Source organism: Eumetopias jubatus, unplaced genomic scaffold (genome assembly GCF_037043125.1).
Source record: "Eumetopias jubatus isolate StellerSeaLion01/CBP00866 unplaced genomic scaffold, mEumJub1_p1.0 scaffold_9, whole genome shotgun sequence".
Taxonomy (NCBI): domain Eukaryota; kingdom Metazoa; phylum Chordata; class Mammalia; order Carnivora; family Otariidae; genus Eumetopias; species Eumetopias jubatus.
Window position 1 is genome coordinate 106,423,776 of NW_028274815.1, and position 13,369 is coordinate 106,437,144.

General features: G+C 37.5%; 1 protein-coding gene across 2 annotated transcripts in view; it reads right to left on the bottom strand.

Moving 5' to 3' along the window:
* PLCB1 (phospholipase C beta 1) overlaps positions 1 to 13,369 on the bottom strand; it is a 696,279-nt gene that overhangs the window by 190,763 nt on the left and 492,147 nt on the right. For both annotated transcript variants that reach the window (XM_028112967.2, XM_088026705.1), the window contains exons 8-9: positions 10,636 to 10,736; positions 9,218 to 9,384 (exon numbers count right to left, since the gene is read on the bottom strand). In XM_028112967.2, coding sequence (XP_027968768.2) covers positions 9,218 to 9,384; positions 10,636 to 10,736 — 268 coding nt within the window. The remainder of the gene's footprint in view (positions 1 to 9,217; positions 9,385 to 10,635; positions 10,737 to 13,369) is intronic.

Genomic DNA, 13,369 nt, shown 5'->3' on the forward strand with positions numbered 1-13,369 from the left:
GTAGAGTGTTAGGTGAGAAGGTTGATTTTGTCTATCATCCTCAGTTAAGGCTTCATCTTAAAACAATGTTCTCTCTACTCTGTTTTGCCTTCACACTGGAGTCCTCGAGACCAGGGTGCTTCAGAGTTAAGAGATAGTTCCTGGAATCTCTATAATGAATTAATGAAATTATTGGCCATTCTCAGCTTCCTGACATTATTTCCCTATGGCTGTGGCACATTACTCAGCTGGTAAGTGTTAGGGTAAATGGTCCACATCTCACCTCATCTGGGTTCCTTGTAGACACGGTTTGTTTTCCTTGGAGTTGGTTCACTCTGCATTTGATCTCTTTCTCTCTCACTGATTTGGTGCAAGATCAACTATTAACCATAGCAGACTATGGGTATTGCAGATGTTGTGTGTGTGTGTGTGTGTGTGTGTGTGTGTGTGTGTGTGTGAGACATTGAGGCCTTTCTCCAGAACAATGGACCTGCCAGGGTGTTCCTTTTTTTTTTTTTTTAAAGATTTTTATTTATTTGACAGAGAGAGAGACAGCGAGAAAGGGAACACAAGCAAGGGGAGTGGGAGAGGAAGAAGCAGGCTTCCCGCTGAGCAGAGAGCCCAACGTGGGGCTCGATCCCAGGACCCCTGGGATCATGACCTGAGCCGAAGGCAGACGCTTAATGACTGAGCCACCCAGCCGCCCCCAGGCTTTTCCTTTTAACTGAGACATAGTCCCCTGCTGAGAAGGGGAAAGGTGTCATAGTCAGCAACTGGTGATGTCATGTTCTGATGGAAGGTTACATCTGGGGAAAGTAGCCATTATCTGCTTTGTCCCGACAGTTCTCAGATGAAATGGCAAAGCACCTGGGGAAGGAACAGTCAGCTGAGGGAGAGGTTTTAACAAAACTCAGCAGTCTGGGGTGGATTCAGCTATGAAGCTCACTTCTCCACACCTTGGAACTGGCATTCCACTTATTCTTTTACTATTTATATTTTTCCTGACTGGTTGTTTTCTGAACAAAGGCCACTTCAGCTGTGAATGGACATGGCTGTGACTTTCTGGCTAAAGCTGTGCTTCTTGGCAGATACTGAGGTCACTGAAAGAAAGTCTGGAGGAGGAAAAAAAAACCCAGGCCTCCTGGGCCAGACATATGTCTCTCCTCAAGCTTTCGCCTTCTGGGAAAAGAGGAAATGCAATCAGAGAAGGGAAAAGGGAAGCAAGTTACCAAGTCAACTAATGAACAATGGACTCATAATGGCTATCTTGAAACAATTTTTTTCCCCCCATTTTAGCCACTCTGAAATACAGAGAAGTCTATGAACATATGAAACAGAGTCAAGTGGAGCTTGGAATATACTCACAGATGATAATGTCATTCTTCTTTGACCTTCCACAGAGGCTGGAAAGTCAATAGGTGGAGTTTATATGGGATCTTAATCAATAAATACTAGAGTGGCTTTTCAGCCACTTTCCCAGTGTAGTAACTTAATTAAGGCATGAAAAGAACTGGCTACGTCATCCAGTTTGCATCTGCCTTTGTCTTTTGGGAAGAAAATATTTCGTTTGAGTTGCCTCTGTACATTCATTTCAATTCTTTTATCTTCTTGTACTGCTACACAGGTAATCTCTATAAGAATATGTAAATGGATGCATCTTAATTGTGAAGCAGATCTTTAAACCAGTCAGTATGTCCTCCAGATGAGTGTTTTTTAAAGTGAGCATCCTGAATCTCCTGGGGTTTTGCCAAAAGTGCCTGCAGAGAATGAGGTGGAGAGGGAAGTCAGCTACATGCCAGGCTCCCCCTCTCTTCAACCAAAAGAGTCCTTTGAAAGGTTTTTCCTACACATTGGCCTTTCCAATGAGACTTTCTTAGAGGAAACAAACACAAATAAAATAGGTGATATCAAGGACAGGTTTGAAAATGACTTTTTGTGAATGTCAACTTCTAAAGAATTGATTTGTATCTCTTTTCTCAGTAAGTCCAGATGGAGGGCCCCAAGTGGGCATCTGGAGTAAGAGGGAAGACTGGGGCACAGAAAATATGGTCCCAGTTTTGATGTTGTCACTTCCTTAGCTGCCTCTTCGGAGAGTTTGGGCTAAATGGCTAGGTGCCTTGTAGACAGGAGAGCCCATGATTTGAGGCCACTGGCCATGAGCTATGGGACTGCCTCTTTCCATGTTTTTTCTCTCAATGCTCACTTCTGATTCTGTTACGGCCATGTAGGAAAAGTGCTTATCTTAGTTTGGGTTCTTTTAGAAGTAGGCTTTGAGACAAGGATTTGAGTGCCAGTAACATGTTTGGGAGGCAACCCCAGGAAATAACAGTAGAGGAATACAGAAATGAGAAGGGAAGGAAAGGTGCCTAGTAAAGGGAACATTATTTAGCAAGTTACAGTTGTGAGCAACTCTAGGGAAAGTCCTAGATTGTAGTGGAGCTGTTGACTGTGTTGGAACAATGAGTGCCAAGGAACGTGGGAAGAGCCCCTAGGTCTGCTAGTGTTGGTAACATCCCATTTTACAGATGAGGAATCTGAAGCTCAGGCAAGTCATTTGCCTGAGGTTAACTGGCTTAACCATTAACACTTTTCCTCTTCCTTTAATTATAGCATGTTTGATTTCTTAAGGATAAACAAGCAGACATTAATAAAAATAATCGTGTTTTTTTATAACTTCTACCTCCTAACCAGAAATGGTGCTGGGAAATTAATGATTTTTTAAAAAATCTACTGGGAAAATTAAATGACGAAGTTAAGTAGTAAAATTCCAGTGTAAATCTTCACATTTTTAACTATAACTCCATTTGAATAAAAATATTTATAAAAGAATTGATTGAGTCAGAAACGAACATTTGTGCACACATAGGACTGGCCATATATTTTCAGTCTTCATCATCAAATGATTCTAATTTCCTACTAATTGCAATAAGTTAAATAAGCCTCTCAGCCAGAGACAGCAACATTCAGGAATGCCTTGGCCCAGTGCCGTGAATCACACTTCCAGTTCCATAAATGATGTGAAATAAGGTTTTGTGGGCAGCAATAAATACATGCAACCTTCCTATCATGAGCAACTTACTTAATTCTCCCAGCAACTCTCTCAGGGAATTTTTTTTCAAAAAATGAGAAAACAAAGGGGTGGGACAGGTCAAAGAAGTTAAATGGCTTCCTAAGGTGAAGTAAACAGTGGGGATGAATTGTTGATTTCTGACCCAGGTTTAGTGGGATCAACTGTTTTTATCTGCCTGGGGAGGCCATTGTTGCTCCTTCTGGGAAGCACATCCGAACTGAATTTCAGGGGACCATCTCCCTGCCACTGTCAGTCTAAACCACATGGTTTAGGTAGTGGGCCTCCTCACTGGCTCTAGGGAGAGTCATGTGACCTAAGTCTGTCCACTTATTACTTCTGTTCTCCAGGCCACAGCGATCGTCTTTCAGCAGTGGCCTTGTGTGACTCAAGCCAGGCTTGGGTCTCTGGTATTTTTGATAGAAATATGAGTAAAAATAATGTCAGTATTGGAGCTGCTGGTGGCTTTCTTGTTACATTAGGAGAGTCTGTCCAAGCCAGTATATTACACCCAGTACAGAGAAAATGATTGGAGATGAAGAAAGACAATTCTTGATGACATCATTTGAGCCCCTGGATATAGTTAGGCCTGGAATCATTAATACCTTGCAGTATAAACGCTGACAGTGTTGTTGTTTTTAAATTTTATTTTTTGTAATGGAAGTGCCTGACTTAAGCTCTGATTGCTGAGGCATCCATTCCAAAAAGGCACCCACTTCAAAGACAACTATCCTGAATAAACCCATTGCTAGCCACATGGCTAGATAGGGAGCCAGGCCTCCTCCCCACACTGAGACTCTTTTGATTTAAAAAGTTTGGTTTACTTCAATAACTGGCCATTTGGGCCACTCATCTTCTCTCTTCCTGCTCTTATGTTTTTATGTTTCACCAATAAAGAGTGATTCCATGAAACCCTAAACACGCACCCGCAAAACCCTATAAAAACAGAACCTAGGCTTGTGAGCATATTCCCTTTCTCTTTCTCTCTCTACAAGTGACCTCGCTGTGTGACTCCAGGTGCGCTGAGTAGTTTCCAGGTCTTATAAGTAATAAACATCTATTTTTTTCCAAGTTACATGGTGGTTGATGAAGGGCATCTTGCAATCATAATAAGAACCACAAGGGTTGGTCTAACAACGTTGGTTATTGATAAGCTGAGACCAATACAAAACACTCCCTTTTTGCTCATAAGCAACCAATAAATTTCTTTCTGTGCTTCAGTTTGAATTAAGCTTCTGTCATTTTTCTCCTGAAGGAGTATCACCTAATAGTACAGTTGGCAAGACTCTCAAGTCCAGTGCTTCCTTTAGCACACTGTGTCTTGCCATTGACAATAATGGTATAATATATTTCAATTGTATAAGTATTTAAAATATATATCTTGAAAAAGCGATAGGTTTTTTCTACTGATGTAATCATTAGCGTAGGTCTATTTGAAGCAAAAATGCTTGCTATACCTCAACTTCTATTTGCTTTGCTTAAAACCAAAACAATTTGCTATTGTATTTTGAGTTCATTTCAACTATTTATTAATTCAGTGAGTACTGATCAAATACTAAAAGAGATGATATAGTTTCATTTTGGTGATTTAATTGCAACAAAGTGGGGAAGCTTTTGTACAACACACCTCATAAAAATTTAAGAGGAAGGACTGATGAAAAAAAGGAACATAGCTTGAAACATCTGCTAATATCATAATCTGCTATATTAATTCAATTGCTTAACAAATCCTCATGAACACCTGCTCTTCACAGAAAAATAAAAATATGATCAGACTCAAATGTTTTCTCTGGGTTTGGTTTTTTAAAAATGAATTTTGGCCTTCTTTTTCAGCCAGAACAGTTCAATCTAATCTGTAGTCTGTTACCTAAGGCATCAATTTATTCTTTTTCATGCTAATTTTACTCATTGCCTTCCTTCTCAAAGGTGTAAGTAATTAAAAAAACCAAACAAACTCTGTTTGGGAGACATTAGTCTTCAAACTGACGTTCAGGACCCTTTGGTTTGGAGGAGGCCGGGGTCATCGTGTATTTCTGTGTTAAACATGGTTTAGCATTACGCATTTTTTTCCAGTGCAAACAACATGATGCACCAAAGCATTTTGCAATGTGTGATTTTTCAATCATAAAAATAAAACCAAACTCCATTGAGAATAGTATTTTCTGCAACAAGATTCAAACTTTTTCTTTGTGGAGCCCAAACATGTGCACATTTGGCCCTTACACTGCACAGAAACCCTGTGATTATTTATAACCAATACATACAGCTTCAGAAACAGAAATTCCAGCATGGAAATGTGGCCAACCTGCCAATGACAGCTGGCCCACAAAGCATCAAAGTCTATCATCCCTTCTGGATTTTCATTTCACACGTCTATGTTTAGTCGACTAACCTATGGTCAGTTTAAGCATTTAGGCATTTGGCCATATTGAAAAATTTTCATTTAATTTTAGATTACTTCCTATGTAAAAATTATGTAAAGTGCATATGAAAACTAAACATTAGCATATGGCAACTTTGTGTAGTTTGTTTAACACCTACTTTAAAAAATAACTTTCTTGATATCAGAGGATTTAGTTAGATTATTAAATATGTACAATATGGATGTATCTTATTCTTAGCATTTTATAACAAATAGAGGCAATATGGAAGTATCTTTTTCAGATAACTGAAATTGAATTTGTGGGTCAATATAACCAATGTTTGTGCACACTTGAGAAACTAGTCAAAATGAAAGTAACAGAAAAAATTATGTAATATACTGATTTCTATCTTATTCTTATTTATTCTAAGTATACTTATTAATATAAGAATATTACACTGTAATATACTTATTATATCCTACTAGTAGCCTACTTATTTCCTTTTGTGTTTATTAATCAAAATGTATTAACTAGTTGGCTGAAAGTTAAAAACTCTGCTTTTTCAAAGAGCATCTTGGTATGAGACCTCAGGTAAGTCATTTGACCTCAAAATTTTGGTTTGCTTCTTGAAGCATGAAGCAGGAAACCACGGCTTGATGCCATCTGTCAAGTGTCTAGAGATTTCTGTATCAGATGGGAAGATGGACTCCTATGATACTCTCTGAGATCCCTTTCAAATCAGGACCCTAAGCAAATCTGTCATCTGGGAGGAGATACAAAAATCTTTGAAATTTATTTCAAAGTTTAGAGAGAATCACATGTTCTTCACATAAAGGGGATCCATTGTAGCTAAAACTAAACTTGAAAAATTGAAACCCAGGGCCTGGCTACACATCCTTTAAAAGAGCCAAAGAAAGTTTTGCTTAGATAATCAATCCTCTATTTTTATTTCCATAGTAGTTTCTTAAACATAGTGGTACCCACGTGTTTGTTCATTAACCTGACAGATTGATGCATATTTCAGGAATACCTGTATTTTATACCCATGAGAAGCTCTTGTAATTGGCATAGGTCAGTGATTTGGATTTTCTCATGTACTTTCTGTCTTGTGTAATATAAAATGCAAAGTATTCATTCTAGCTTTGTAACCTCTTTGTTCTAAGCAAAGTCATCCAATAAAGATTCCACCAGTTTTCAGTTTTGAAAAAAAAAAGAAATTTTGGTTTGCTTCTCTACAAAATGATAATGTACATTTTGAAAGTCACATAATGAATGAAAGCTAATTTCCTTGCAAATCCATACCAGTTGTCATATTGAAATTAAAGAATACTTTCTTAAATTGTACTTTGTTTGATTTTACTTGTAGTTATATTATAATTAGAGAAGATACAAAAGAGAGTTTTTGAAAAAATCCTAAAGTCAAACATCAAATGTGAACAACAAAACCAAATTCAAAAACTGATTTTCATCTTTGGATAAAAAAATTATTAAAACTCATAATTACTAGTGAATTGAGGTTTAACTCAGCAATTTCTTAGTCCTACAAAGGAAGATTTCAAAATCATTATCCTTTTGACAATGAAATAACAGTCAACACAATAAAGCACTTTTCTTTAGTATCTTTGCTCACATAAACAGACCCAATGCAGCAAACAAAATGACTCTCAAGTTCATTTTCTTTCAAGAGTTTTTGGGTTAAGAAATGAAATCTGTGATTTAAAAAAAATCACATCAGGGCCAACATGGAGGCTTATCATCAGTATCATATTAAGTTGTAGAAAAATAAATGAAATTGGTATTTTATTTTATTTATTTAATTTTTTAAAAGATTATATTTATTTATTTGAGAGAGAGAGAGAGAGCGAGAGAGAGCATAAGCCAAAGCGAGAGGCAGAGGGAGAAGCAGACTCCCTGCTGAGCAGGGAGCCCAATGCGGGACTCGACCTCAGGACCCTGGGATCATGACCTGAACTGAAGGAAGACGCTAAACCGACTGAGCCATGCAGGCGCCCCTGAAATTGGTATTCTAAATGTACCTGAAATTTGTGTGCTTGCTGTGATTATGAAATTCATATCTAGTATATCTGTAAGATGGCATTAAATAAATTTGCAAATGCTAAGAGATATCATCTTAATTTCCATTAGAATCAAAATAGGTTCTGCCAGGGTTATAGAGGGTTACAATAATGTGTCACAAATTTCTCTCTTTGTATCCTCTAGTGCCTTCAGGTGGTCAGAGTATGATGGATAGAGGTGTTATACGCAGGCTGAGGCATGGACCGTCCACAGTGTGGCGTGAAAAGTGGAGGGAGGGGCAAAGTTTAGGCTCTGAAGTGCCTCACTGGTTTCACAAAAGCTATTTGTTTCCTTTGTGTCATGGGCTGTTTTTAGAGGTCTTGTTGGATTTGTTATAACACTGTGTTAGTTATTTTTGGTGAAGTTCAGATTTCAAGTTGCCCCAGTGAAATCTGCAAGGAGTTACTCCCTGCATCACGCTAAGAAGAAATACCATGTCCGTGGCGCTGGGGACGGAAGGGTGTCAGGGGGGTGGGCCCGACAATGGCAACACACACCATTGGGTCGTCCATTTCCTTTGACTGACCTCACCTCTACGGCAGCAATAAGGATGATGCTGACAGCAAAGGCAAAGCCCTTGACCATGAAAATGAATAAAATCCAAAAAATTTAATCTGTAAGTTTCCAACTAAAAACATGTATGATAAAGTCAATGGTAATATTTTACTTTTATACTTAATAGATTCTTTTTTTTTTCATTTAGACGACTGGTTCCAGAATAACACACAATTTATTTTTTCTTAATGATTGGTTAGTTGCACTTTATTTTCCTCCCTGTGTAATATCTAGGCAATTTACAATAACATCAGTGATAAGACACCAGTTTTCTCAATGAAGATATTTCAGTCCAGGTGAGACATGGTCTTAGTAGTAAAGAGGAAGCTGAAGAGCCAATTCAGGGACGTGATGCCATGTATGATTGAAAACTTCTAGCAAGTAAATCATCATGATCTTATTTTAGCAATTCATTTCTCCAGAATCAAAAACATAAATTTCCTAATAACTTCCAGGCAACTGAAAGCTGTCTTTCTGATATTAATTTTTAGACTAATAATTTTTTCTAGAAACACTGATTTTTTTTTACATATAAAAGGCCAAATTTTATATTTTATATTTTCCCAAGTGGAAAAATTCATCAATAGTGTAAACTAGAATAAAATAAGGGTCTAATGGATTAAATATTCTCTTTAGTTTTAGAGATTTAGAAAAAGCTGTGGGTTTTACAGAACTTCTAGAAACAGAGACAAAAAGGCAAACTTTACATGTTCCTTTTTTTGAGAGAGAGAGAGAATCTCAAGCAGGCTCCATACCCAGCATGGAGCCCAACATGGGGCTCGATTCCACAACCCTGAGATCATGACCTGAGCCAAAATCAAGAGTTGGACGCTTAACTGACTGAGCCACCCAGGTGCCCCTAAAAAGGCAACCTTTAAGATAGGGAATTTCTTGTATGAGAAATATGCATTCAGTCATTGGGTAAATTTAAGAGAAAACAAATGATTAGACATTTAAAAAAATATGTTATATGCATACATACACATAACAACAACAACAACAAAATCACACGCCGAAGTCTAATTGAACCACTAGTGATTTAAGACAGAAAGGAAAGCAGGCATACAAATGTGGGAAACAGACCTAAACAATCCTTGATGTCGATACTTACCAGGGGGTTACCCATTCACAATTAGAAACCACAACTTCCCCATAGTGTGGGGCAAAGTGGACTGACCTTTTTTGGCAAGGCTATTGTTGGGTTCATACTTCTCAATCAGTACTTGGACTTGTTCTTGTTTTAAAGGTGGGTAAAGTATTTCATTTAGCCGGGGATCTCGCTGCTTAAGGTTGATAAAGTCCATCATCTGATCGACGGTAAGGTATGGTTTGCTTTTGGCACCACTAAAACCAATTAAAAACCAGAAATTAGAATATTTGTCCACCAAGTCTCATCCATATATTTGCATTTAACTATAGAGAAACAATATTGCCCTACCTGGTAATTGCATGCTAGACATCTGGACATTCCTATCTTACCCTGAAAACATGTGTTGCCCTATCACAGTTGCTGCATTCTATGGGATGCAAATATCTTTTGCAATCCCTGCCACTAAATCCCAATGCCCTTGAAGTATACCAGATGCATAAGAGAATCTACAGTAGGGAAACTTCGCATTTTGTGCGTAAAGATGCACCACTCTCAACTGAACGTAGACGTATAGGTTGTTTTTTATTATGACACTAACCTTCTGGTTTAGTCATCAAATTCCCACATCCCACTTACTCATTTAGAGATGTATTTATTACTCATTACTAAAAAAAAAGTAAACAACCTGGGTACATTTTTCTTTTCATTAAAGTTATGCTTCAGCAAAAATCTATAAGTCTTCAACATAGCGTGATCCAAGCTTCCCATTTCAAGCCTGACAACCCAAAGACAAGTTCAATGGTACAATTACTGCTGATGCTCAAAACATTGTTGATAGCAATGAGCATCACAAAGTGGGTATATCCAGTGTCATTCTTAGCACTGTTGACCTGTCTTCCACATAAAAAAATCCTTATTTTGTTGATAAATTTTGGATTGATTTTCTGTTATCATGTAGATTTCAGTGAACTAGGAAAGGTGAATTGCTACAGCCCTGCATTTGCCCTGGTGTTTTGGTTTGTTTCTTTTCTTTTTCTCATTCTTTTTTTCTAAGGAATGTCTATATATTTTCTAAAATAAAAGCAAATGACTTTCAGCTGGGAGGGTTCTTAGCAATCCAGAGTTTTAATTTCACTAATGCGTGTCCGAGACATAACCTGACTGGTCCCCTGGTCAGAGTTCTTCCTGCATCATGAGTCTACCTCCACGGAGCCAAGATGCTCTATTCTAGCCATAATCTTCAAACCACACAGAGCCCCCAGGGGATACTAAAACACCAACACCCAGCAACAAATCATAGCAAACATCCACTCATTAAAAGCAGTGGTTGCACCTCACAGGTAGGAATGTTGATTGTCTCCAACAAATGACACAGAAGCATTGTTGTCATTCACAGTGCCCAAAGAGTTCTGTCTCCCTCTATTGCTCAAAATCCTGCTAGAGCCACCCCGAGCACCCCTGCAAGCTGAAAAAGAGTGGGTTAAAATGCTGTGTTGTTCTCTTACAATTCGGAAAAGATGTTATCAATTTCAGGTCGAGGGCAAAGGTTGTTCAGGAAAACTCTGTACACTTCTGGAGTGAAATCTTCTTGAGGTATTGAATCGTTCTGGGAAATAAAGCAACAGGGTCAGTGAAATGTCTTTTTCTTTCCCTAGCTTACAGCTCCCGCCCAACTCTTTTCATGTTTCTCTCTCCCTTCCTCTTTCTCCAGGAGGTCAGGGTAAACATTCAGAAAATATCTATGAGGACAGCTGTAGAGTTCATTTGGACACTGGCTTTGAGGAATCAAAAGCCGTACTTTCTGTTGCTTTTTCATTATCATTTAAGCTTAAGAGTTTTCTGCGTCTAAAAGGATGTTAAGGTGATTTTTAAAGTATATTTACTAAGTAAGTTAGGCCTAGCAAAACCAAGGTCTGTATAGCAGATTTCTTTTAGGTTGTTTTTCTCTTTTTTAGTTTTAATCTTTTTAAATGATCATTATAAAATACACATACCATAAAAATGACCATTTTAACCATTTTTCAGTGTACAGTGGCACGAAGAATTTTCACATTGTTTATGTGCTATTTAGCAGATGTTTGAATGATTTTTTTTTAAAGAGCAAAGGACCTGGAAATAGACATTTTCAAAATGAAAACATAAATTCCAATTTTGTATCTTTTTTTTTCTCCAAACAATGTTCCTTCCGGTTTAAGTAATCTGATAAATTGTAGAACAGTTTTTGTAAGTAGGACAGCACTAGTCATTATTTCTCACTGATTCCTCTTGGTCTTACTGTTTGGGAAGCAAGTCATTGATATAAAAAGTCATTTCTGTGACTTATTTTTCTGTTTATTCGGGCTGCCATGGAAACCGGAAGCATGTATTCAAGCCTTTGTTAACAGGAAAGACATTCTCCATGCTGTTTTCCTATTTCAGGTATGTGTTTATATAATTATTTTTATTTTTAAGCCCTTAAACCAAAAAAAAAGAAAACCCAACAAAAAAAACCCCTTCCTTTTACCATATGCATATGTTTTGAAAGGTACTTTTATAGAAATACCTAAAATTGTTCTCTGAAATTGTACCCTGCCTGCTAACAGATAAGAGAACTTAACTCACCACTTGGCAAACAGCAGGAGTCTCATATTTGTGGAATGAATGAATAAAATAATATTTCCTTTACTAAATCCATTTATACAGCAGGAATAAAGTCTATTTTGCAAAAACAGAATTTTGAGATAACCAAACAACACCTGTAGCACTATACATAGCAAGGTCCATTACATAGCAGTGGTCCAATTTAGGATCATTATACATGGGTCTTACTGAGCTTTTATTTTTTTCTCTCTTCTTGTGTTAGTTTAAAACCTCTTCTTCCTGAACTGGGTTTTGTCTTCCATTCTGAGCTACTGTTACATTTCACCGGTGTGGTATTTCAACACTCTAACTGTATTGTGCTCCCAGTTGTATGTTTGTTTCTTGCTAACACGCAGAACTACGCAAGCTAGGACCTGTGTGTTGCTTGTTAACTTCTAGATCTCCAGTGTGTAACGTACAGTAAATCCACAATAAACATCTAAGAAATAAATAAATGTAATTTATGAGAAAGGTGGAAGTTGATAGAACAGAATTCCCATAGGATATCAGATTCAACTGAAGTCATTTATATAAGATTCCATACACATAATTTCATAGAACAGTATGCTTTCCTAAAACTCTGTTGGTTATTTACCAGCTGTGAATTAGGACTTCTTATTAAAGAGGAAAAATCAATGAGATAATCTAAATAAACACAATATTATTCTCATTGCCAGTTAGATGTTAGCACATAGAAAAGAAACCACTTCAATACAGCTGATTTTTCTTTGTCTCATTTTTCTTTGCCCAACTTGACTGATGAGGATATCCTAAGGCCTTTGGGGTCAGTGTAGGAAAATAGGAGAAGAAATATTTTTGGAGACATGAGTTAAAATGAGCATCGTTAAAAGCTGAACTTAAAGTATAGGGGAGGTATTTGTGGAAAATCTATTGACAAGTCCTAATTCCTTACATTTTAACAAGGCTGAAATTCACAAATCTCATTTAAATATTTTCTTTTCCTGGATCTCATGATTTGGTGAAGTGGATGGAACAGATTCATTGTATCCTATCTGAGCAGGAGGAAGCCCCCAATCCAACACTCTAAAGATCATACCCAATGTTCAGATACTCTTCTGTAATCCTTCCTGACCACACTAGCTAAAGATGGCACAGTCTTCTTTTGTGTTCAGAATTGGCATTTATATACTTTTATTATAATATCTATCACACAGTTTCCCCCATATTTTTTATATTTCTGATTTTCTACTAGGCTGTGAGGTTTTTTTCTTTAAATTTTTTATTGTTATGTTAATCACCATACATCACATCATTAGTTTTTGATGTAGTGTTCCATGATTCATTATTTGTGCATAACACCCAGTGCTCCATGCAGAACGTGCCCTCTTTAATACCCATCACCAGGCTAACCCATCCCCCACCCCCCTCCCCTCTAGAACCTTCAGTTTGTTTTTCAGAGTCCATCGTCTCTCATGGTTCTAGACTGTGAGTTTTTGAGTGAAGTGACTATCTCTTCTTTAATTCCTTTGTGTCCCAAACATGCTGCAAGGCATATAATAGTTACCCAATCAACATCTGCGGGTGAACCCAGGACATGGGACCTGATCTTAGGTTTTTTGTCTTGTATTCTAAGACTTGGCTCACCACATCATGCTTCCA